The 21943-nt window shown below is 38.8% G+C and overlaps 1 protein-coding gene across 1 annotated transcript in view; it reads left to right on the top strand.

Moving 5' to 3' along the window:
• The window catches only part of LOC137974280 (oxysterol-binding protein-related protein 9-like), a 146953-nt gene extending 125335 nt beyond the window's left edge, over positions 1 to 21618 (top strand). Inside the window, exons 10-25 of the mRNA XM_068821151.1 lie at positions 617 to 669; positions 1036 to 1077; positions 1167 to 1243; positions 3128 to 3213; positions 3559 to 3640; positions 6789 to 6881; positions 11116 to 11200; positions 11866 to 11976; positions 13377 to 13440; positions 13739 to 13835; positions 13926 to 13969; positions 14762 to 14843; positions 15365 to 15456; positions 15768 to 15837; positions 18002 to 18067; positions 19141 to 21618. Of these exons, the coding sequence (XP_068677252.1) occupies positions 617 to 669; positions 1036 to 1077; positions 1167 to 1243; positions 3128 to 3213; positions 3559 to 3640; positions 6789 to 6881; positions 11116 to 11200; positions 11866 to 11976; positions 13377 to 13440; positions 13739 to 13835; positions 13926 to 13969; positions 14762 to 14843; positions 15365 to 15456; positions 15768 to 15837; positions 18002 to 18067; positions 19141 to 19227 (1231 nt within the window). The 3' untranslated portion in view covers positions 19228 to 21618. The remainder of the gene's footprint in view (positions 1 to 616; positions 670 to 1035; positions 1078 to 1166; positions 1244 to 3127; positions 3214 to 3558; positions 3641 to 6788; positions 6882 to 11115; positions 11201 to 11865; positions 11977 to 13376; positions 13441 to 13738; positions 13836 to 13925; positions 13970 to 14761; positions 14844 to 15364; positions 15457 to 15767; positions 15838 to 18001; positions 18068 to 19140) is intronic.
• Positions 21619 to 21943: the final 325 nt, after the last annotated feature.

Genomic DNA, 21943 nt, shown 5'->3' with positions numbered 1-21943 from the left:
TGGAAAAAAAATTGAGGCCTGAACTGCACAGAGACCCATGGTGGTGCAGTAGCACTGCACACTGTTCTAACAGCTCAGCTATGGAACCATCTAGGAGCTGGCTAATTCTGAGTTTGTTCTATATTATGAGCTTTAAATGCATGGACGAAAATATATAAAAAGGGTTGTAGTTAGGGTTATACACTAAGTTGGAGCAGCATGCAGTGTATTAGTACGCTTTTGAGAAGATTTGTTTTCAATGGTGACTTGAGGATCCTGCACCACGTGGATAATTTCAGTCATAGGGTTACAGCGGGAGAATTGTCACTTGAACCTTATTTTATTGTCCAATTTCCAAGTCTCCCATGGCTCAGTGGTAGAGCGTAGGGCTAGCGCAGTGGTGAGAGCACTCGCCTTCCACCAATGTGGCTGGCATTTATGACATGTAGATGATAGATTGGGCTGCGGGTAAACTAGGAGGTTTCATTAGGCAACAGGTGCACCAAGTAAAATTTCAGCGTCCACGTCTATTACATGTGCCTAGAACTGAAAAGTGGGCTATACTCAAAGCTGTATTCATAGTCCAATCGTAAGTTTACTGATTTCTTGTACAGTCAAACTCTTCTTTTATTCACAGCTCACCTCCAAAGAGTAACCCTCTATCAGCGTGTAAGAAATGGTTGGATGCGGGTTAGTGATTTATTACTATTAAACAAGCAGTTATCTTTCAACCTTAGTTGTATGTCAATCAATATGCAAATCATCATTGGACCTCTTTGTGAAAGTCTTGACTTTCTAAGTTCTCTGCACCACTTGCTGTTTTTTTCCAGCTTTCTTTTATTTTTTTGCATAATTTTATATTGAAACGTGTGGTAATATTTATATCTGTTATAACTTTGTGTGGAAATGCAGATCATGCGGGAGCGTCAAGCCACTGATCTTGCAAATTGTTCAATGTCGCGCGCAATGAGCTCCGCCATGCGAATCATGTCTCACGCGAGAGTGGTAACTTACTTTAAACTAGTGGTGTTAAATAGTTGCTAAATTGATTCACAGATGAGTTTGAAATTGAAGATGAGGATACTACAGGCGGAGATCGTAAGTTACATTTTATTAGGTCATCGTACATTCAAATTACCACGATCTGTCGCAGCAGTTGATAATTATTATGCTTTCTTTTGCGTTAGTTGATGATATCAATAAACACAGCAGTCTCATAACCCATTTATTGTCACAAGTGCGACTTGGAATGGACTTGACAAAGGTAAGTCAATTTTTGATAAAACCTGGCTTGGTTATAAATAATCATGGTAAGACACAAAGTAAAATTTTGATATGGTTCTTATATTTTGATCAGTGTAGTAAATTGACTGTAAGTTGTGCGACAAGAAACAATTTGATTTAAAAACAAACAAATAAGTTCAAGTTCACAACTGAGATGAAGTAGAGTTGGTACCTATTCTTTGGAATTCCTAATTATTGCTTTTTTGTCTCCATGCATTTGTGTACATTCCCTGTAATTTTGTGCCTTTGGAATTACAGGAAATGTATTGCAGGAACTTTGTTTAATAAAATAATTTCTACAATAGCTATTCTCTCCAACTTTATTCTGCCGCACCTTTGAGTGCATATCTTCTTTTTTCGAAAAATTGCACATCATGAATACTTATCATCGCTTTGAACTTCCACACAAACCTTTGAATTTCTCTCCATCTTGCCCTGATTTCCCATAATGCACTCAAGAGCGTGAACTCGTCTATTCACTTTGAAGTCGACAAAGGCGTTAAGTCGTGGTGCAAAATTATGTTAGTGGTCTCAGGTTGCAAGTTACGTATGCTCTGTTGGTTGAACAAGCGCAAAAGAATGGATAGTCTTTCTCAAAGTCCTTTAATTTTTTTTTCCCGCTAAGTGACGGCTGGTCGCTCGTTCGGTAGCTTTGCGACCTCACTTCAATTTTGATGTCTTAATCGAAGGGTTTCGAGAGGGCGACTTGGAGCAAGTCTAAAGAATGGACTAAAGAGGAATCCTTGTTTGCATTTATTTCCTCATTAGCACAAGACTATCTTTTTGTAATCAGTCGGCCAAGAGTAAAGTACTGAATATTGAAAGTGCATTACGTAATGAGCTATCTCTAAAATTTATACTTGATAAACCAGATAATCGCTGTGCACTGATGCTTTGAAACTTCGAAATTTGACATTTGATATGAAAAGAAAACTATTATCTTCATCAGAAGGACTCCGTGCTTGGACTCACTTTGATAGTTTCTATCACCGCAAAAAGACCTTTTCCACTCAAAAATTCTCTGTACATGTATAACACAAATTCTTTGGTTCGCTTCGGTTGTAATTTGATCTGCGACCTCGCAAGAAAGAGGAGTGGGTTTAATACAGGGTTGACGCCTCAGACTGCTTTGCTTTGCTAGAGTACTTTGAAAACAGGGTTGCAAAGTAACTTGTGACGTCAACCCGGTACTCAAAACAGCACAATATATTTGGGACGATTAAAGTGGAAAAGTGTGTTGAGGTGATAGGGACTTGAAGTGATTTATCGGTAACCGATCATCTTCAGTTATTAGTGTTCGTTACAGTGCGAATTTGAATTTATGTCAATGTTAGAATTAACTTTCGTTAATGCACTGCCGTTAGAATTTTAAATTTCCAACATTACAACAATACTAAGTGCAAACAATGAAATAATGCGCATGCAAACAGTGTATCAAAAGAAAAACAACTAAAGTGCTTAATGGCAGGAAATTACAACAACATTACCAAAACTTGCATAAAACTAACATTGAAAACATCAATGTAGCTAAAAAGATATCTAGAGTAAGCTCTGCACGTTTTAGCTGCCAATTTAGACTGGGATTTTCCCAACGGATATGAGCTTCCTCTTTGAGAAATAACTGGAAACGAGTAGGTGCCGTATCTAAAATGGAGAGGCAGTTCTCGGAACAGAGTCTTCGACATTCCTCAGAGAGTTGCAAATGTTAGAAAATGTGAGAAGTCCTGTCCCCTCTCAGATGCTCACGAATGCGGAGCTAACTCTTTCTTTTTAGGTACATTGGGTACCAACTTTATTAAAAATAATGCCGGCCTCAGAACCACACGATGGTAGGTACCTTTTGAGTGTTTTGCATTTTCTGTAGGTTGTTCTACCAACTTTTATCCTCGAAAGACGTTCCTTGTTAGAAATGTACGCTGATTTCTTCGCACATCCCGATCTTTTTGTTGAGTAAGTTTTAAGTTTAATTTGTATGGTTTTAATTGCAATAGTACACTTGGGCTTTCATTGCAACAGTGCTTCCGTGACTGACTGAAGGGTGTTGATTTCAGTAGCCTCTCCTTCTTCCTCCCTCCATTCCTTGTCATTGCTCTGACAGCAGGCAAGCTACAGCAAGAAAAAGAATGACGGGGTAAAGAAACTTTCAAACGAGTCCTATGACATGAGGATATACTTTGGCACGCACTCTAGTGAAAGAGAGAAATGATCCTCGCACTTTGTGGACAATTTAAGCAATTGTGTCATATGGACTCTCATCACTCAAGTAAATGACATTTGTATCTGCTCTGTTTGCAGTGTTGTGAATTATTCGAATCCAAAGGATCGTATGGTAGCAGTTGTTAGATGGTATCTCTCAGCATTCCATGCCGGACGAAAGGTTCGTTTGTTTATTAAATGCGGCCATGAGTACGATATCAGTTTTTCGAGTGAAATTTAGTTTGGAATTCACCAGTTTGGCAATGAATTTTTCTTGAACCGCATGAGTTTTAAAAGAAGACAAGTACACCCTCAGCGAGCAAATAGAAAAGGAAAAAAGCCATTTCAGAGTCAACTGTCAATAGCAAGCGAAAAGGAATCACGCTAAAATTAGATGCCGATTAAACCACTTTTTTAAAATAACAAACGGTTTAGTGCCAAAGGAAAGAATTTGTGGAGTAACTTTTTCCACTAAGTATGAGCTACTATTGGTATTCTGTTTTGTCGTTGTCGTTCTCTTTGGCTCTCCTTTCATTTCTCTTCTAGTCATAGGTCCTCCAGGCATCATGCAACCTTATCAGAGCTTCTAAAGAAACACCAAAAATTGCAATAATAGGCAAATTAAAAATAAACACTCAGCTTTGAGTTTATATCCCTCCGACGCTTGATTTGAATAACTGCGTAGCCGCCAGTGTGGACCACAGATATCATATGTCAAAGTGGATTGAAACCAGCGAAAAATGCAGAAAGAAAACATCTTCCAAACCGTTTTCCACGTGAACACGAAAAGCGTTGACTGTGTAAGAACTATAGTTGAAGTAGTATGGCCGTGTAGCCGCGTCAAGCCACAGAAGCGCACAAAGCCTCGCTTATGTTAAAGTGAGTTAACCTGGGTTGAGCCTGCAATCCAATCGGAAACCAGTACCTGGTCAGCGGTCAACTTGTAAAAAAAAAACCAGCTCACCTCGGTGAGCTTTGACTCATTGATTCCCAGGGGATCCCCATTGACGAGTAAAATCGTCTGGCGTAAATAAAGGCCTGGCCAAACGCTCGCAACATTTCAACGCAACATCTTGCAACATTTCTGATTATTTGCGATCAATCGACGATAACTTTTATGCATGATAGCTCACACTTGGTGGAAGATGTTACATTAACTGCACAAATTCTTTCCTTGGGCACTAAACCGTTTGTTATTTTTACGAAAGTGTTATTTAAATTGGATGCGTATTTTTGAACTGTGGTTTAATCGTTGCTTCCTTTCTTCAGGAATGAAAATCGATTTTTTATTGTCAAGTGGAATTAAATAACAATTATCTGTACTGTTTTGGACATAAAGAAAAAGTTGATTTGTGTGTTTGTTTTGCTCTAAAATGCGAGGGAACAAGTGCTTTTTTAATCCGTTTGCCCAACTGGCTTTCGTTTTGTCTCGACAGTGACAAGAAAGTTTTGCCTTTATGTTATAAACACGAAATCGCAATGAGTTCTCGTAAAATTAGGGGGAAATCTCACTAGCTTGTGTTTTCAGAAGTTTATTTAAAGCATCTAAACGTTTTTTAAGTGTTGGAGCGGATATTGTTTGAAGTTCGTTCTTTCGTCGATTAACAGAGAGTTTCAACGGTTAACAGGGAAGACGCAATGGAAACAATAGATGGTCATTGTTTGTCCAAGACTTGCGCGTTATTCGTTGTTAACCGTTGAAATGACTACATTTTCTTCTGTTAATTGCACCAACTGCCTTAAATCAGCGTTTTGGGTTCATTCTGTTGTGAAATTGCAAATAATGAAGGTGATTCCACCAAAAATGGAGACAATTATGTTATTTATTGTTTAAATTGTGTTACATGCATTCAATGTAACGCAAGTATGTCTGCGTGACCAACTTGAAAAAGTTCTCTTTTTCTCTCAAGGACACAACACGTATGATTTACAGTTGGTATTTGGTATGCTCCTTGATTTCTTAAATACAATCGCGTCAATACACCCTGTCATAGATGCATATGCATTTAAACTTCGCATGATAACTCCTTGTTGCCGAATACTCAGCTTACTTGGACGTCCTCTGGGGTGTTTCTCTCTTTCCTCAAAAGGCGTTTTTTAATTCAATAAACGGACGATTTCAAAACGTTGCACTTTTGATCTTTTGCATTAAAAATTTCCTTATTGCGTGCTAAGAAAGCAATATATGTCGTTTTTTTATGGCTGTATAATGCCGATAAAAAACATGCTGGTCACTTGCTACTTGCTGATTAAGCACTTTTCGCCATTGTTAAGTCCCAAAAAATTGGCTTTCGTTTCATAATTGGAAACGACAATAGCTCAAATTAAGCAGCATGTAATGCTGTAAAATTTGGTACAAAGAATTATTTGGGCCAATGAATCTGCTGTAAATTTTTCTCATTTTGGTATATTTACAATCTTGGACAAAACTCGTAGAGAAAATGTGACGCTCATTTGTCTGTGCGATAAAGAGTAAATTCTTCCTACTTTCCCCCCTCCCCCCATTCCAATGTTGTTTTAAAAAGCGACCAAAGGCTTGCACAGTATTTTGCATCACATTATTAACATTGGTAAGGGGGAAAGGACCAATATATTTTGTGAGTGCGTGCCAAATGATGCTTAAGCTAGAATTTTTCCCAAAAGTTTTGTCCAAGATTGTAGTTAGGCAATGAATTTTTATTAGAAAAAAGCAAAGAAAATGAATTAATTGTTAAAGCAGCAACCGGAAGCATCAAAACGCGGACAATTCGAAACCTGTTATTTTCATTAACCCTACAGGCAGTAAGAATAAATAACCAGGGAGCTCCACTTTTAGGCTTGGCTAGATCTATATATCAGTTTCACCACACTACATACACTTTATTCCAAAATGACTGCCATTTTAGTATTCTTTTGTTTCCCTGCATATTTGCTCTTTGGTCTCGCTTTCAAACATAAGATTTAAAAGAATATTTAATCTTGAACTAGCCCAAAATGGCCAATTTGCAATCAAGGAAAGGAATACTAAAATGGCGGCCATTTTGGAATAAGGTGTATACCAGTGAACTTTCGGTAAGAAACCTGGGAAAGCAAAAATCTGTTTTGTCTTTGATATGGTAAAATGACCACCCTAAAGAATTCGAAAGCTGACGTTTGGAGCGTTATCCCTTAGTCAGAGCGACTTCGTCACTTTATCATATCAACTCAGCTGGTTAATTAACCTATTCCTTTCTTTCTTTTTTTTCTTCATGTCCCCTCTGACATAGCACCCCACTTTCTTTAGGAACTAAACCCCTTTATCCTTATTAATTATCTTGGCTAGTCTGTTCCTTGCCTGTTTGTATTTTTAGGGCTCTGTGGCAAAGAAACCTTACAATCCTATTTTAGGAGAAACCTTTCGCTGTTTTTGGGTGTTGCCGGAGTGTGAAGCTACAAGAACAGACGTAAGAAATAGCACTGTGCTTCTGTTCATGCTTTGAAAAATGAAGACTGGATGCTCAATAAACATGCGGCCAAATTTGCACACACTTAAGATTCAAAGTCGCTATGACACGCTGTCAATGTAATAACTATCTGAAAATGGAAAGCAATTTAAGGGATCAGTGACCGAACATTGTGTGTCATTGTGTGTGCAACCAAGAACACTGGTTCATATTGCTTTTTATTTCCAGTCTTCATTTTGTTAACATTAATTACACACTCCACATCGCACATTGGTCACTCCTGAAGTAACTTGTTCGTATCTAGGAGTTTCCAAAGTGGTCCCTTTGCATATGGTATTTCAATTAATGTAGTTCATTCATAACTAGACGCTCCATGAGCGCACACTGGGTTGCTTGTGGTACGTGTTACTCAAAAACAGAAGGGACTGAATTGGGTGGTATTGAACTGCAGCGTGCCAGTCAATTTTAACAAGTCGGGGATCATTAAGCCCATCTAAGGGGTCACCCAGAAGTCGTGTCAGCAGAGGCCCTTTGGCGCACTCGTTCATACGACGAAACAGATATTTTTCCGAGGTTAAATACCTGGCTACCAGTATATTAATCATTTGTCAGAAAGAAAAAAGTCCTGTCATCTTTAGAAAAAGTAGGCACGCGTTGCGTACCTGTGGTAGTGCAGTAACACAGCGCTTTATTCCATTATTGTCAACTGAGCTGCGTTTTGTCTTCCAGGAGATTCAAGTTGTCTTTGCATCATATGTAGCTCTAATAGTACACGATATTGTTTTGGTATTGTATATCATTGTAGTGCCATAGTAGAAGTCTTAGGTAAATAGCCCCCGTGATTACTAGGAAAGTACTAAACCAGAAAGATTGATGAAAATAAGGGAATCGAGAAAGATTGGCATCTAGGCTGACATGTTGATCATTTTCACGTTCCCTCACAACTTCTTTTCACCACAAGTTTAAGCATGCACTTTGAGCGTTGACAGCTTTGTAATACAAAAGTTCACTGAAGTTAATCCCCCATCCGGCGGAGTTAGTACCTGGATGGGTGACCTAAAAGTAGACTTCTTTGTAACAGAAGCATAGGACCGAAAACTCTATTTTAACGCTCAAAAATGCGAACTAAGCAAGGTACAACAGATTTTGTTAGCTTGCTTTATGAAAAAAAAAATTTTGATGCAAAAGGAAATAAATATTGATACAGTGTACACAGTTTTTAGGAAGAGCAGAAGGAAGTTTTCAGGACGATCAATCAAGAATAAAATATTTTGCCATCACAGCAACAACATTTATGACATGAAAAAAACATTAATTATTAACCGTGAATATAAAAAGTTACCATCAGCAAAAAACATTTTGGGAGATTTTTGCTACGTTCAGTTTGGTTATTGTACTTGGCTGCACAAGTAAATCGCAAAATCGAAAGTGACATCGAATTCAGTGGGCGCTGTGTCAAATGATGGCAAGATACCGGGTTTTTGTTTTTGTTAGTTTTCTTTTTCTTTCAAAGGTTATAACGTTTTACAAGAAATGTGGGAATTCAACACAAAGATCACAATCGCCCAACTCTTGAAGTTGACTATTGTCTCTGCCAAGTCAAAAATTTACTCTCCAAGACGGGTTATTTATCACCAGGTAATTCCATCGTTTTGGAAATATAGCAGCTACTTTATAATTCATCAGGGTCACAATTTTTTGCTGATTTTTGTCAATTTGTTGAAACTCAAGCATGCTTCCAACAGACCTGTTTATTTTCGTGACTTATGCACGCAGTGCTTACAGTGCACTACCACAAAAATCCTCCCGTATCACATTTTAACCCACGTATGCAAATTTGTTAAGCTCGAAAATTACATATCATAATAAAATTCACATATGCTGGAAATCTCACAAAAGCCTTTTCCAGCGAAAAACTTATTGAAACAAACAACGTATTTGCTATTAGAGGCAAAAAACCCTTCCTATATTTCAATTGCGTGCGTGCAAACAAGACACACAATCCGTGTCACAAAGCATATGCAATGAAACAAATTTCTGACAGTTCACATCAAACCCTTTTCGAAAGACCCTTGACCGTAAATAATGAAGCAAAAAGAGACAACAAGCTTTCATTCAAATAATTCTTCACTGTCACATTTCCAATTTTTTTTTTACCTTTGCAGAGCTGAGTACAAAATAAATGTAAATTGCCAGACAATTTAGATGTGACTTCAGTAAACTCTGTGATTCCTTCAATGTTTGTTAAATGCATAAAAAAATTGCCATTTTGATTTCAGTCTTGTATATAATACCAAGTTAGTAAAATATTAGAAACAAAGCTCACTTGATATCCAATATCCAATATCTGAAGATTTCAGATATTTATTTTCTACCGCCTGTCTTGTTCATCAATTGACATTCCATTCTTGAGCTCCAGGAGGGTATATTTTGTTTAAAGATGCACTAAAACGCCATTCGCGGTACAATGACTTTCGATGCCATTGAAGGTTAACAAGAATTAGTGCAAATTTCCAATTGTTACCGGAAGACTGTGAAGAGTTGAGTACAAATATATAAAAATAGCCAGACAACAGAGATCACAGATCCACGTAAGGTGTTCGATTTCTTCTCTGTCTTTGTTGAACCCATAAGTTACCAGAGAATTTTCCATTTGGTTTCAGTGTTGTACACAACACCAAAAAACAGAGAAATATTACCCATTTTCCGACTGGGATTGCCATCTTGGCAACCCAGTAAAAAGGCGTGAGTCTAAGAGGGTGTTTTGTGTTTACAAGAGAAACTTCTTATCAGCGCGAATTCCATACCAGGCCACAGTTGTGTCAAGGCTGTACAACTCTATCCAGTAGATTGGTCACTCAGGCTATCCAGAATGTAAAATATAATTCACGTTAAACATTGTCCAAGGTTTTCGGAGACAGCCTTCCTTTGACGTGCCTTGAGTGTTCATATTAATGGTTACATGTACAGGGGGAAATATTGAAATCATTGCACAGACTGAAACTGTTAGCTAGCAACATATCCACCGCATAAAGTTATCTGGCCTTTCAACAACTGTGGCCAGGATAACCTCTTAATTTCGTAACACATTTACGTGGTGACTGAAAGCTTTCATATGTTTACATATACATGTAGAAAGGAGTAAAATTAAAGGCAAACATTACGCATGCGTAACCCGTTCCAGTCCATCAGGAGCCCCACTTCATACGAAAAAAGTGGTCGTTCCTCGTTTACTCGGTACTATTGCTAGATTTCCAACCGGAATGAAATTCTCTCCCCGGTGCAGCAACCGGTGTGAACTTAAACCGGTAAGATGCGCGCCGGTATGACTTTTTCTAGTGGTAGGATGTAAACAAATACGGATTCTCTAGAGGGAAACAGGGAATAGACCATATTCGTATTCTCGGTATTGGACTGAAACTAGCTTGCAATGGAGGCTAATGCGGGGGAATCTTTTCAAATGCAAATACTTTCTAATATATTCCCCCGCATTAGCCTCCATTGCAAGCTAGTTTCAGTCAAATACCGAGAATACGAATATGGTCTATTCATGTGTGTAATGTAAACACCCATTGAAGGAACTTGATACCTACGACGGAGACGGTGACTGCGAGGAGAAATCCACCAAAACAGTAGCATCTCATAAGCAAAACACTGGCGCTGTTCGTTTTAGGTACATGTGAGCAAACAATGGCAAATTTGGACTTTTTTTCCTCTTATTTTGAAAACCGTTTCCACCAATTACGTTCGCGCGTAGATAGGGTAACTTGTAGAGGTTGATAACTTTGGAGCAATCGCGAAGAAGTCCGAAAAACGCAACTTTAAGATTCACACCATGTCTTCGTCGACAAGGACCTCGTCGATGTTGAGTTCCTTCTTACAAAACTAGTCATGGGTTGTCTTCTTTGTTTCTCTTGAAACACCTTTAAGAGAGAAAAAAACTGGAAGTCCCTTCGATAGTGGTTGGTAAGCAGTTCCTTGGAATAGAATAGACAGTTGTTTTTGTGTGCATTTAGTGGCTTTTTAACGAGAACTCGGCCAGACCAGAAAAGTGACGGAGGATAAAGAATACGCTATCTGTAGCCTGTTTTCCTTCTATTTCGAAACGTCAACAATCTGGATAATAACGTACTTAAAAGTAATGACTTGTCTGCACTTGGTCGGAAATTTCCTAGGTCATGATAAGACGTAAGAATGAAAGGTTAAAAAATAACAAACATTTTGTCCTTTTCAGAAATGTCAAAAGGATGGTCCGGTACCCTGGGCGTCTGAAGACGACGTTACTTTTATTGCTGAACAAGTATCACATCATCCACCAAGTGTGTACAAATTGTTAAGTACAGTTTTTCTTGGGCACACTATCTCTTAAGTATAGAGGCTGCTTCGTGCCAAGGCTTAAATATCTGTAACCTTGCTCTGAATGTATTTAATCCTTACCCCCTAACTCTGTACGTAAGTTAAAAACTGGGAAGAAAACTGTTCCCGTCGGGTAACAAGCCACACCGATTTGCATTACATTGACAATTTATGGATCCCCGCCGCTCTGGTTTCTGGGAACATAAAAGCAGCTGGCTTACACCTACACCTCGCTTTTGCGCACCAGGTGGCACATAGGTCCTCCACAATCCATCGCCACGTCTCCCTATCGGCCACTGCAACCCGGTCTTCATCCCAAGACGACATCCAGCTTTTCTTCTCTACTTCTGCATTGCTTCCTCCATGTTCGTTTTGGTGTTCCAAAAGCAGTTTCGTGCAAACACTCGTGGCTAACGTCCATTTGACAGATTACTACCCGCAAACTCGCGATGTCTGTCATTTTGAGCTTCCGCTAACCGTCTTCCCCTTCCCCATCCTTTGCCGAATCTCCCAGCCCTCAATTGAGACACTCAACTTCTGTTGTCACGTAAGCCTACGTCCAGATGATTGTATTTCCCGTTAATTGCCATACGATGATTGACCTGAATTATTTTGTTTCCTTTCGTAGTTTCCGCATTTTATGCCGAAAGCTTCACTAAAAAGATTTCTTTCAATGCTCATATTTGGACCAAGTCAAAGTTTCTAGGGCTCTCTGTTGGAGTAGAGAACATTGGCCAAGGTAAACGAATATGTCCTCAGTATTCACATTTCCGAAATCTTTACTTTTTTCTTCCTAAAATTGTAAATTAGTAAAAGTTAAGAACCTATGTTTTTTAAACAGTAGCACTGAAAGCTTCGAGCTTTTAGGGCCACGTGTAGATCGTATTCATCGTATTCGTAAATGACGGCCAACAAATTATTCCTTTGTCCTTACGCTAATATGACCAACCAGCCTCATTTGCATGGGAAAGTATGCAAAAGAAATGTTGCTTTAGAGCGAGGTTTACTGGTCTCATTTTGCACGAAGAACAATTCGAATAAAAATTAATATGCAAAATCTCAAAGGAAGGATTTAAACCACTGGCTTTTTTATAGTTAATACACTTGTTGAAGTTGAATTTTGAAACCACCAAAAACAAGATCCATTCGGTGTTCAGAGGGGGATCTCATCCCCACAATCGTGGACAAAATCTTTAGATTACCAGATTACCAATTAGCGCTTTCAGTTGTAAGCAAACAATTTGACGCCCCTCCCTCGTCTTAATGTTGTTTTCTGGGCTCGCGAACAGTTTCCAGGAATTCAACACTTTCCAAATCAACGTTGGATACATGGAGGGGGGAGGAGAAGTAACTGCTGTGCAATTCACAAGGGAGAAATAGTGAACAAGTGCTTTTTGTCGGTTTTTGTACAGTTTTCTTAACGAGTTTTGTCCACGATTGCAGAATCATATATGCCCGATTATGGGTAATTTGTATCGGTTTGTGTCAGCATATAAGGAACTTTATGCAAAGGACTACATCCACTCGATCGAGTATTCGCATTATTGTGGTGATTTTCTACGATTGTGACTTGTTCCACATGTAAAATGCATACAAACCATGTCCAGAAATTAGTGGCACGGATGGCGTTCTTGCAGTATTACGCTGACTTCCTTAGTACTTAAATTTGGACACTTCGGCGATGTTAAGTGGAGGACACCAAAATATAAAGCCCACTCGCCGGGCCTTTTTCGCTTTTTTTATTAAAGCCATTGTTTTCCGATATTCTCGTTCTTGTCGACGTCGTGGTTGAGCAAGTTAGAGGACCCTGGTGACGAGGTTGCCACACACCACCGCAATTCGCGGAGGCAATTGCACAGAGCCACCATGTCAATCCAAATCGTGCCGTAGACTTGGGTGTTAAAATGAACGGACTCCCCGAAACGGAACGAGCAACGGCTGCGTGTTATAAAGCAGGCAAGAACTATGTCCCCTTCATTTAGCAGTCAAAAAGACTAATGCCAGGCGATTTTACTCGTCAACTGGGGGCATTTGACGTGTCAGTGGGTTAAGCAGTTAAAAACTATGCCTCCTCCATTAACCCATCTTAAATAACGGATATCTCCCTCAATTTTATTTAACCATCATTTTATGTTGCAGGTTGTGTGTCTGTATTACCGTATGACGAGGATTATGTTTTGACATTCCCAAATGGTTACGGCAGGTAATCACTCAATTCTTCTTAAGGGATATTACAGGAAATCATAAATCCGGTGTTACATCATGTAATGTCGGTTCACAGAACTTAGCTTTTATGAGACAATTTGCAACTGGCAAAATCGATATTACAAAGAAAAAACTTTTTTTGCAATTTCTTGAGACGAGCATCATCTGGCGAGACAAGTTGCACAGATGTGGAACTCGATTGTCTGCACCAACTTCCAGATTTGTCTCCCAACAGTTTTGCTCTTTGCAAATTTGCGAAACTGGTGATTTTCCTCTTTGAAATTTCACTGTTGCAGGTCTATTTTGACAGTTCCTTGGGTAGAAATTGGTGGTAAAACAAACATCACTTGTGCAAAGACTGGATATCAAGCAACTATACAGTTCCATTGTCGGGTGCGAAAACGTTTTTTTGTCCCAAAACGTTAGCATTAAGGTGCATCGTAACGTGGGTATCTTTATTTTCTACTTTTTGTTTATTTTCAGCCCTTTTACGGTGGGAAGAAGCATCGGATTTCCTGCGAGATAGTGTGAGTGTTTTTACAGTTGACTCGCTTTCTTTCCTAACTGCAGAGTGAAAGCAGTGCAAGCGCGTAACCAGGCATCGTCAAATTTGTTACCCCCATCTAATCACGGATGAGTTGAACATTGAAATAAACCATGCAATCTTATTATATACTCAAGCGATTATCGCGTTTCTGATTGGTCAATGACGAATGCATAGATTGGTTATAGAGTGCTCTACAGAAATAATGCTTCTTGTTAAGTGTATAATAAATGAAAAACCGTATGAACTTGCTTGTGCATTTCGTGATTTATGATCACTCGTCATGTTTTGAATGTTCTCAAAATTGCACGAGCCATTTCAAAATATCACTCGTGCTAATAAATAAATCACGAAATGCACAAGCTAGTTCATACGAGTTCCTATACAAATTTTATGCTGCCGACGTTAACGGCCGCGGAAAAGCATGTGGAAGCAAATCAAAATTGGTTTTGGGGCCAGTTTCTGATTGGTAAACAAAATTGTGCGGAACGTTTTGGCCAATGACAGTGATCGTAATGCAATGTGCAACTGAACCAAAGCAATGGACATTCGAAGAAAAGCTGCTCAGAACTTTGTGGCGTCCGGTAGCCCAGAGCGAAAATTCTTAATTCTTATAAACCTGGGTCCGGTTCCTGAAAGGTGTAACAACTCTATTCCAGGGATAAATGTGCCTTATTCCGGCAGATTTATCCCTGGAATAGAGTTATTACACCTTTCAGGAACCGGCCCCTGGTGCTTGAAATATGGCTGTTTTTTACTTGGTGTTCACGTGTAGGTCCCCAGACGACAGAAAGTCATTTTTAACTGTCGTAGGAGAGTGGAACGGGCAGATGTTTGCCAAATTCGCAGACAAAGAGGTAAATGTCTCTTTCTGCATTCATTGCGGGATTTTGTGCAAATTATTGTGAGTTACACAGCAGGTGACGTAAAACAAATTGATCCATTCATTAAGTGACGTCACAGGGCCTCTTGGTTGACCTGACTCCTTAAATGTGCAAAAGTTTCAAAGTCCTGGTTTATATTTTTGTAATACTTTTACCTAAAACAAAACCAGAAAAAATATAAATTGTGTGCGTTCGCACTTTAAGAACTTGATTACCTATCATTTTCTTTTGATGCAAAACAATTTCGAGCGTTTAAAAATGAACGGCTCTTTCTGCAGGTACCGGAAAGCATTGTGTTTTTGGTTCCTTGGGATTAATCTTTATTTGGAGTTGTTTTGTTTTCTGTCTTTTGTTTTACGTAATTTCTTCTCCGGTACTTGCAGAAGCTGCCAGATAAACGGTGACACTGACATGTGGGGTAAATACCATCAAACCGCCATAACGCTGGATTACTGAATTCAATCAGTAAGGTATATCATTTTCCATTCTTTTAGGAACCTGAGCTTTTTATTGACACACTCACAATGCCTGCGGTAATGAAGACAGTGAAAAAGATTTCCAAACAAGAAGAAAATGAGTCACGACGGTGAGTTAAATTTTAGGTTAAGGGTCGGTTCTCTAGAGTAAAAGAAATTTAGCGTGGATGGGTGGGTTGGTTTGTTCTAGCGGTAATGTGAACACTTTGCTACCCCTCCCTCTCAGGGATTTTTGGGCGGCCATGTTGCACCTCGGTTTATATCTCTAGGGACAGGGAAAAAGGAAGATCTGGATTCGAGTGAAAACCTTCTCCTTCAAAGCCTTGCAAAATCGAAATTGAAAGAAAATTCCCCACACTCGTGGTTTCCTTGGAAATTCAAAAGTAATTCCCCCTTGTTGTCATTTTCTTCCAATTTGCAGACTGTGGGAAAATGTCACAGAAAGCTTAAAAGAGGACGACGTCGAATCTGCAACGGCATTTAAACACAAGGTACTTAAATGACAAATTTTGCTTAAATCTTTTATTAAGTTATTCCTATACTTCGATTTGACGATCAGTAGGCTGTACCTATATGAAGGTGGCAAGTTACTTCATAGCGTAACGTTTCAGGGTTTTCGAGGACGTGGATGTTCTCTCCTGTATCCTGCAATTAGAGTTTCTGCGTTCTGTGTTTGATACATAAAAGTTAATATTTAAAGTTACTGTTAGGCGTGAAGTAATATCCATAAACGTATGTACACCATATACTACATACACATACTGTTGTACATATATCTAGCTGATCTTATAAACACTGGTTCGTCACTGGGTCGCCATCTTTTCAAAAATCCATCTCTGATACATATTTGTTTTTATCGCTTTCTACTGTAGACTCAAATGAATTCGACCTAAACACGACTAAAACCCCCTGTTGCATTCCACGTTTGATATGTGTGCACTGCACTTAATTATTAATGGTAAGAGGAATGCGTGGAGTCCAATTCGATCTGTAATCATACTAGTGATTAACAATTCGGACGACCGAGTAGCGGGAGTTCGATTTGTTTAATCGCGAGTATGATTGCGGACTGAATTGGACGACAGGAAGTCCTGTTACCAATCAATCATAATCAGAATTTCCGAGAAAACAAATGCATTCCTTTTTCACTGTCTAATGTTACAAATTTGTCCATTTTTGAAAATCCCCAGTTTGGTAGGGTAAGTGGTTGTTGCTATGGTTATTGTGATAAATTTTGTGATTGGTGTATTAAGCTGAGTGCACTTAACATGATTGGCTGATGTAACTGTCCGACTACAGCCAACTGTCCTATGACAGTGTCCGCTTACAACCTTACACAATAGTTAGTGAAAAATAAAGCAGTTGATGCACCAATCAAATTTGAGAAAATTGTAGTGGTTAAGATTACCCTAGGAATGGGGGCTGCAGGGAATGTTACATGATCGTTGACGTGAGTGTGGAAGGGCGGAAAGAACAAAAAAAGAAAAAAGAAGTGGCAAATTAAAGGTTTTTTAACCGCGCGGCATGGGCCGAGCGCGGTTCTTGCTCTGCACGTTGTTTATTTTTTTTTTTTCGTTTTGTCGGTGAGCTGAAGCAAACTTCCACTCGGCCATATAGTCAGTGTTTTATCAACGGAGTTGATAATGTAAGTTGGCCACCGTACAGAAATTCTAAAAGCTGACGTTTCGAGCGTTAGCCCTTCGTCAGAGCGAATCCAAGGGCTAACGCTCGAAACGTCAGCTTTTAGAATCTCTGTACGGTGGCCAATTTACATTATCAACTCTGTTGATAAAGCCAAAATTTTTGTATACTACTTCCCCACCGACGCAGCACCACAGTTTCTTTAGAAACTACCCCCTTCATTCATATAGTCAGTGGGTCATCGAATCACGCAACTTATGATGTTTATTCACCAAAAGCTGTTAAAACGTTAATGTACTTAAACTTTTATCAATATTCCACTCTTTATTTGGTACAAAATATATTACCTTTTTGTGTTATTGAAGCGCTTGATTAGAAGCGAGTATTGAATACATAAAAAGCATTACGTCATTCATGGAATGTGTCGACGTTGCAACTTTCATTGGTAGGGAAATAACCACCGTGCTAAAGATAGCCGTGGATAACGTAATTCTTGAATTATGTCACTCGTGTGACTACTTTGCTAGCGTCTTACTCATGTAAAAAACCAATTAAATTTAATCGTAATTTTTAAGAAAGAAAGCTGTAAGCTGTTAATAGTGTTATTGTCGTATGGTTCATGCTACAGAAACCGGAGATAAGCGCCGGCCTGATGAGCCTTCTGGCTCGTAAGCGGAGACTTTAGACTTTACTTTTACTCATAACCATACATATCCGAAGAAAGGTCCAGATTAAGACCATTGCGTCATCGGAGATTTCACAACGACTATACGACTGATGGTGCAATCGGAGTTTTCACAACGGCTATAAGTGATGCTGCAATCAATAAGATCGTGTGCAGTCGTTGTCAGTTGTTGTGCTACAGGTTGATCAGGTGATTTTGTGTCTATAGTCATCAGTGAATCAACAAGGACTGTTTTGGAATGTGCACTACATTGCGACTATAGTGGTAAGAAAACAGATAGATTTTTAAAGCGCGGTTACAAGTTCTAAAAGATCTTCTTGTCTCTTTAGTTAGAAGAACGTCAGCGAGCGGAAGCCAGAGAGAGAAAGGAGAAGGGAGTTACCTGGGAAACCAAGGTGAGTTCAGGCTGTTCTAACAGCAGACCGCCGACCGGTTGGCTTAATAGCCCTTTTCACGGTTAGTTTTTCTCATTTGTAGTACAATATAATATAGCATGTATGTGAGGCAATTTCGGGCTATTTTGTAGTTTTAACCCGAAATTGCCTCGCATCTACTTTAGATTACATTGTAATGCAAATGATAAAAACTAACCGTGAAAAGGGCTATTGGCTGAGTATCTACCGAAACGGACAATACCCTAATACTCTTTGTTTGTCCCCCAAATTTTGAATAAGCATTGTTTTTGTTTTCTCTTGGGATCATTGTAAGTCCCAAGAGAAACAGGAAACATTTGGGGGGAGAAACAAAGAGTATTATGGTATTTTCCGACTCGGTCAACTGGAATACCGTGCGGATTACCTTGCTGACGAGGAAGTGCTTCCTTTGTAAACGGTTAGACTTTCAAGTTTTCTCAGATAAGGGTTACAAGTCCCCGTGTTACACTCCAAGTTCACGTGGGGCGTAACAGAACCCTCCGGCACAATTTGCGACGAGAGAGGGCACGGACTTCCGCTGTTGTGGTTTGATCTGCGGGGTCACAAAGATTGTGACTAGAATTGTGTTGACCCTGTCTGCAAAGCGAAGCGAACGTAAATCAGGGATTTAATAATATGTGATTTGAACTTAAGTACCCTTCCGCTGTTTTGCGATCTTCGTATTGTCGGCGGTTCAGTTTTCGTTTTACTTATCAGACCTTACAAGGCCAGTTAGGGTAAGAGCTACTGTGCAGTACCCATCCAACTCTCCTCACTGTTTTTCCTTCTTTTTTTTTTTTTTTTTTTTTGCTTTTTTTTTTGGGGGGGGGGGGGAGGGGGGATGGGAAGGGATGTTTTTTAATCCTTAAAAATACTTGAATGGACGCACGAAAATATTATAAGGACAGCCAGTGTCATCCAAAGTGTCGAGTATTGCCAAAAGAAAGGGCGATCCGAGATAACAGCAGTGTCACATCTTCTGAGTCAAATGGTGTACAGCGTGATTGAGTCTCTTACAGGGTGAAACTTTTGCTTATTTGTTCTTGTTTCTTTAGTTGTTCCATGAAGTTGGGGAGAACTGGGTTTACGACAAACCACTGGTAAAGAGGAACGCCAGTCAGAACCCAAGAAAGAACAAATGAGTCCCTTATGTTAATTTCTCGTGTAAAATTTAAGCTGATATTCACGATTCTCGCTAAGCAAGCTTCCTTGAAATAGTTTATTTCTTTTAACAGTGCTTAGAGAAAAAGTTATATCAGGGGAAGAAATACTTATTTTACTGAAGGAAAATACGTATAGCAACTACAGCAGGAACTTTTCTCCGAACTCTGTGAATCTCTAGGGTGGTTTAACCCTAAAGAAAATTAGCAAATGAATGTGTAAGGCCAAAGCTCGTGGTTTACTTGAAGCCTTTCGACTCAGTCAAAGAACCGTGGCACATGTAAACAAACTCTCATCGTACACAGCTAACAATTTGTTGTCAAGTTGTACATTTTATTCCTGACAAAAATACACTTTCTAGGTCTAAAAATATACCTCGTCTGAGAAAACAGACTCGTGCAAAGGGGAGAATTTTACGGGAAAAAGTTACAGATACGGCTACAGATACTCAATTTCATGTTCGCCGTGAGTTACCACGTATGGCAAGCTTTTGGTTTTCAAGTCCGTGACTTGTCTTCACGGACGGCAAGACATTTGCAGCAGATGTAAACGAAACCATTTTATTCCAGTCAACGGACGTGGCTAAAAAAAACATGTTTCTTTAGCTCCCTATTGTTAGGTTCACAAACGCACGCCACACCTGGTATCCGTGGGAACTTCATTATTTGTATTCCAAAATTTGTTTTCTTTAAGAAAGTTACGACATTTTTTAATTTCGAAGACATGTTTCGATGTTACAAACATCATTGTCAGTTACAAAATATTTGAAAAACCGTTAGGACTATATAACAACTAGGCGAAACATGCATAATTAAATATGATTAAGTGACGAGAAAAAATTTGTTTTATTGTGAGTTTTTTCCCAACATTCATTGCGATGATTATACGATATGCGCTCCAACACTTAACCTTGTGGCAAGCTTTTTTGCGCTCCAACACTTAACTTTGTTGCAAGCTTTTTGCACAAATCAAAAAATTGTTACATTTTATTTATTATCGTTTACGGTGCTAGTGAGTTTTAAGAGTAAATTGAAACAATAGTTTTAGTTGACTTTCTCTAAGGAGGGTTTCGCGTTGACATGGTTCTTTTTTTTTTCCAAGGTGTAAACAACCACGAGAAAATAGAATTTAGCTTAAATAGAAACTGTAGTCTTTCAGAAAAGTAAGCGCAGAGTTATTTACGATTCGACAAAATACGAATAAGGATAACTATATGAGATGCAAAATGAATCAGACGTATCAGGTTTAAAACGCCCTTGTGAGGGCCTTTTCGCCATTCACTATTTATTACTAGCCAGTACGTTGTTGAAGAACGCAGCTTCCCAGATTGCGTATAGTGAATAGAATGGTTGTCTTCTGAGTGTCGTAAAAAGAGCGGGGTCAATTGTGTGTTGCAGTGGTGATTGCCAAGCTATGATTAGCTTTAAAAATTGGCTGTATTTGTTTGCGCGTGCGACTTTATGGCAAGTTAATGTAATTTCTTTAAATTTGGTAGGTTAATTCTTCGCAGTGGCCTGTTAAGACAATGAAAGTGATAAATAGTGCGTTTTGGTTTTACGACAGTGAAATGAAAATCCGCTCCAATTGTTCACCGTTGCTTAGTTTTGTACTTACATTATTTTCAATTGCACAAAATGTCACGTTAATATAAAAAGCAATGGTAACTTCCATGTGTTTTTTCTTGCTTGGCTGCCTCTACATAATTTTGCGTCGCTTTGAGTTAATTTTTTCATTTCTTCCGCATTGTCCGCTATAATTGGTCAAGTAAATGGTCACTTTGCGACATATATTTGAGACCCACTTTTGTTTGCGCTAAAGAAGGCAAGAAGAATTATAGTCGGCAAGTAGAATTTTAGGTACAGTTTGAAATAGTTTATACTCGGAACGTCAACATACGGAAAACGGCATTCGATATGTACGTAAAACGGTTTTAGTAGTGTCTAACTTCGCACGGGTAATCCTTCATTGTTTTTCACAGACATTAAAGTGAGTTCTTTCCCTGGCAAATTGGGAACATATTGATCTCACGGATTTTATCTTCAGAGCAGAGAGTCTGAATTTAAACAGTACCTTTATTTGAATTGTCACAAGTTAATGAAAACTAGAGAGGATCGTGCCAATGAAAAACTAAACACATTAATACATGAAAGCTAAGATTACTCTTTTGAAGTATTAAAGGATTTTTTTTAAAATTAATATCATTTATTTAGTTTAATTGTATCCACTTTGCGAGTAATTTAGACTTAATTTTCTCTGGCTGCTATATCAAAGAATATCAGGAAAACGTTTTCCGTAATGAACGAATCTTATATTAAACGGCGTTTTTGTAAGAGTAACGGATATACGAATTAAAATGGGGATATTTTCGTTTAGTCTGTGATGTAGTTTTTCATTTTAAGCAGTCACTGTCATACGTTATTAATATCACCACCCTCCCCCCCCCCCCCCTCCCCATTACAGTCGTTTGAATATTTTAAAGTTCTTTGCTATTGTAAAACTTTGTACGTGTCTGTTTCTTCATGATCACTACTCGTAATGCCTTTTCTGACCAACTCTATAGCCCCTTTTCTTGAACAAATATTAAAAAATTCTGCCCAACAATTATCAGTTGGTACTTTTGGAACGATCTACCTCTTTCTATCCGTTCTGAGAATTTGATCATTTTTGTAATCATTAGGGCATGGTGTTACTTCTACT

This window comes from Montipora foliosa, chromosome 10 (assembly GCF_036669935.1).
Source record: "Montipora foliosa isolate CH-2021 chromosome 10, ASM3666993v2, whole genome shotgun sequence".
NCBI lineage: Eukaryota > Metazoa > Cnidaria > Anthozoa > Scleractinia > Acroporidae > Montipora > Montipora foliosa.
The sequence above is the reverse complement of the archived record's forward strand: the minus strand, read 5'-3'. Positions and strand labels throughout refer to the sequence as shown.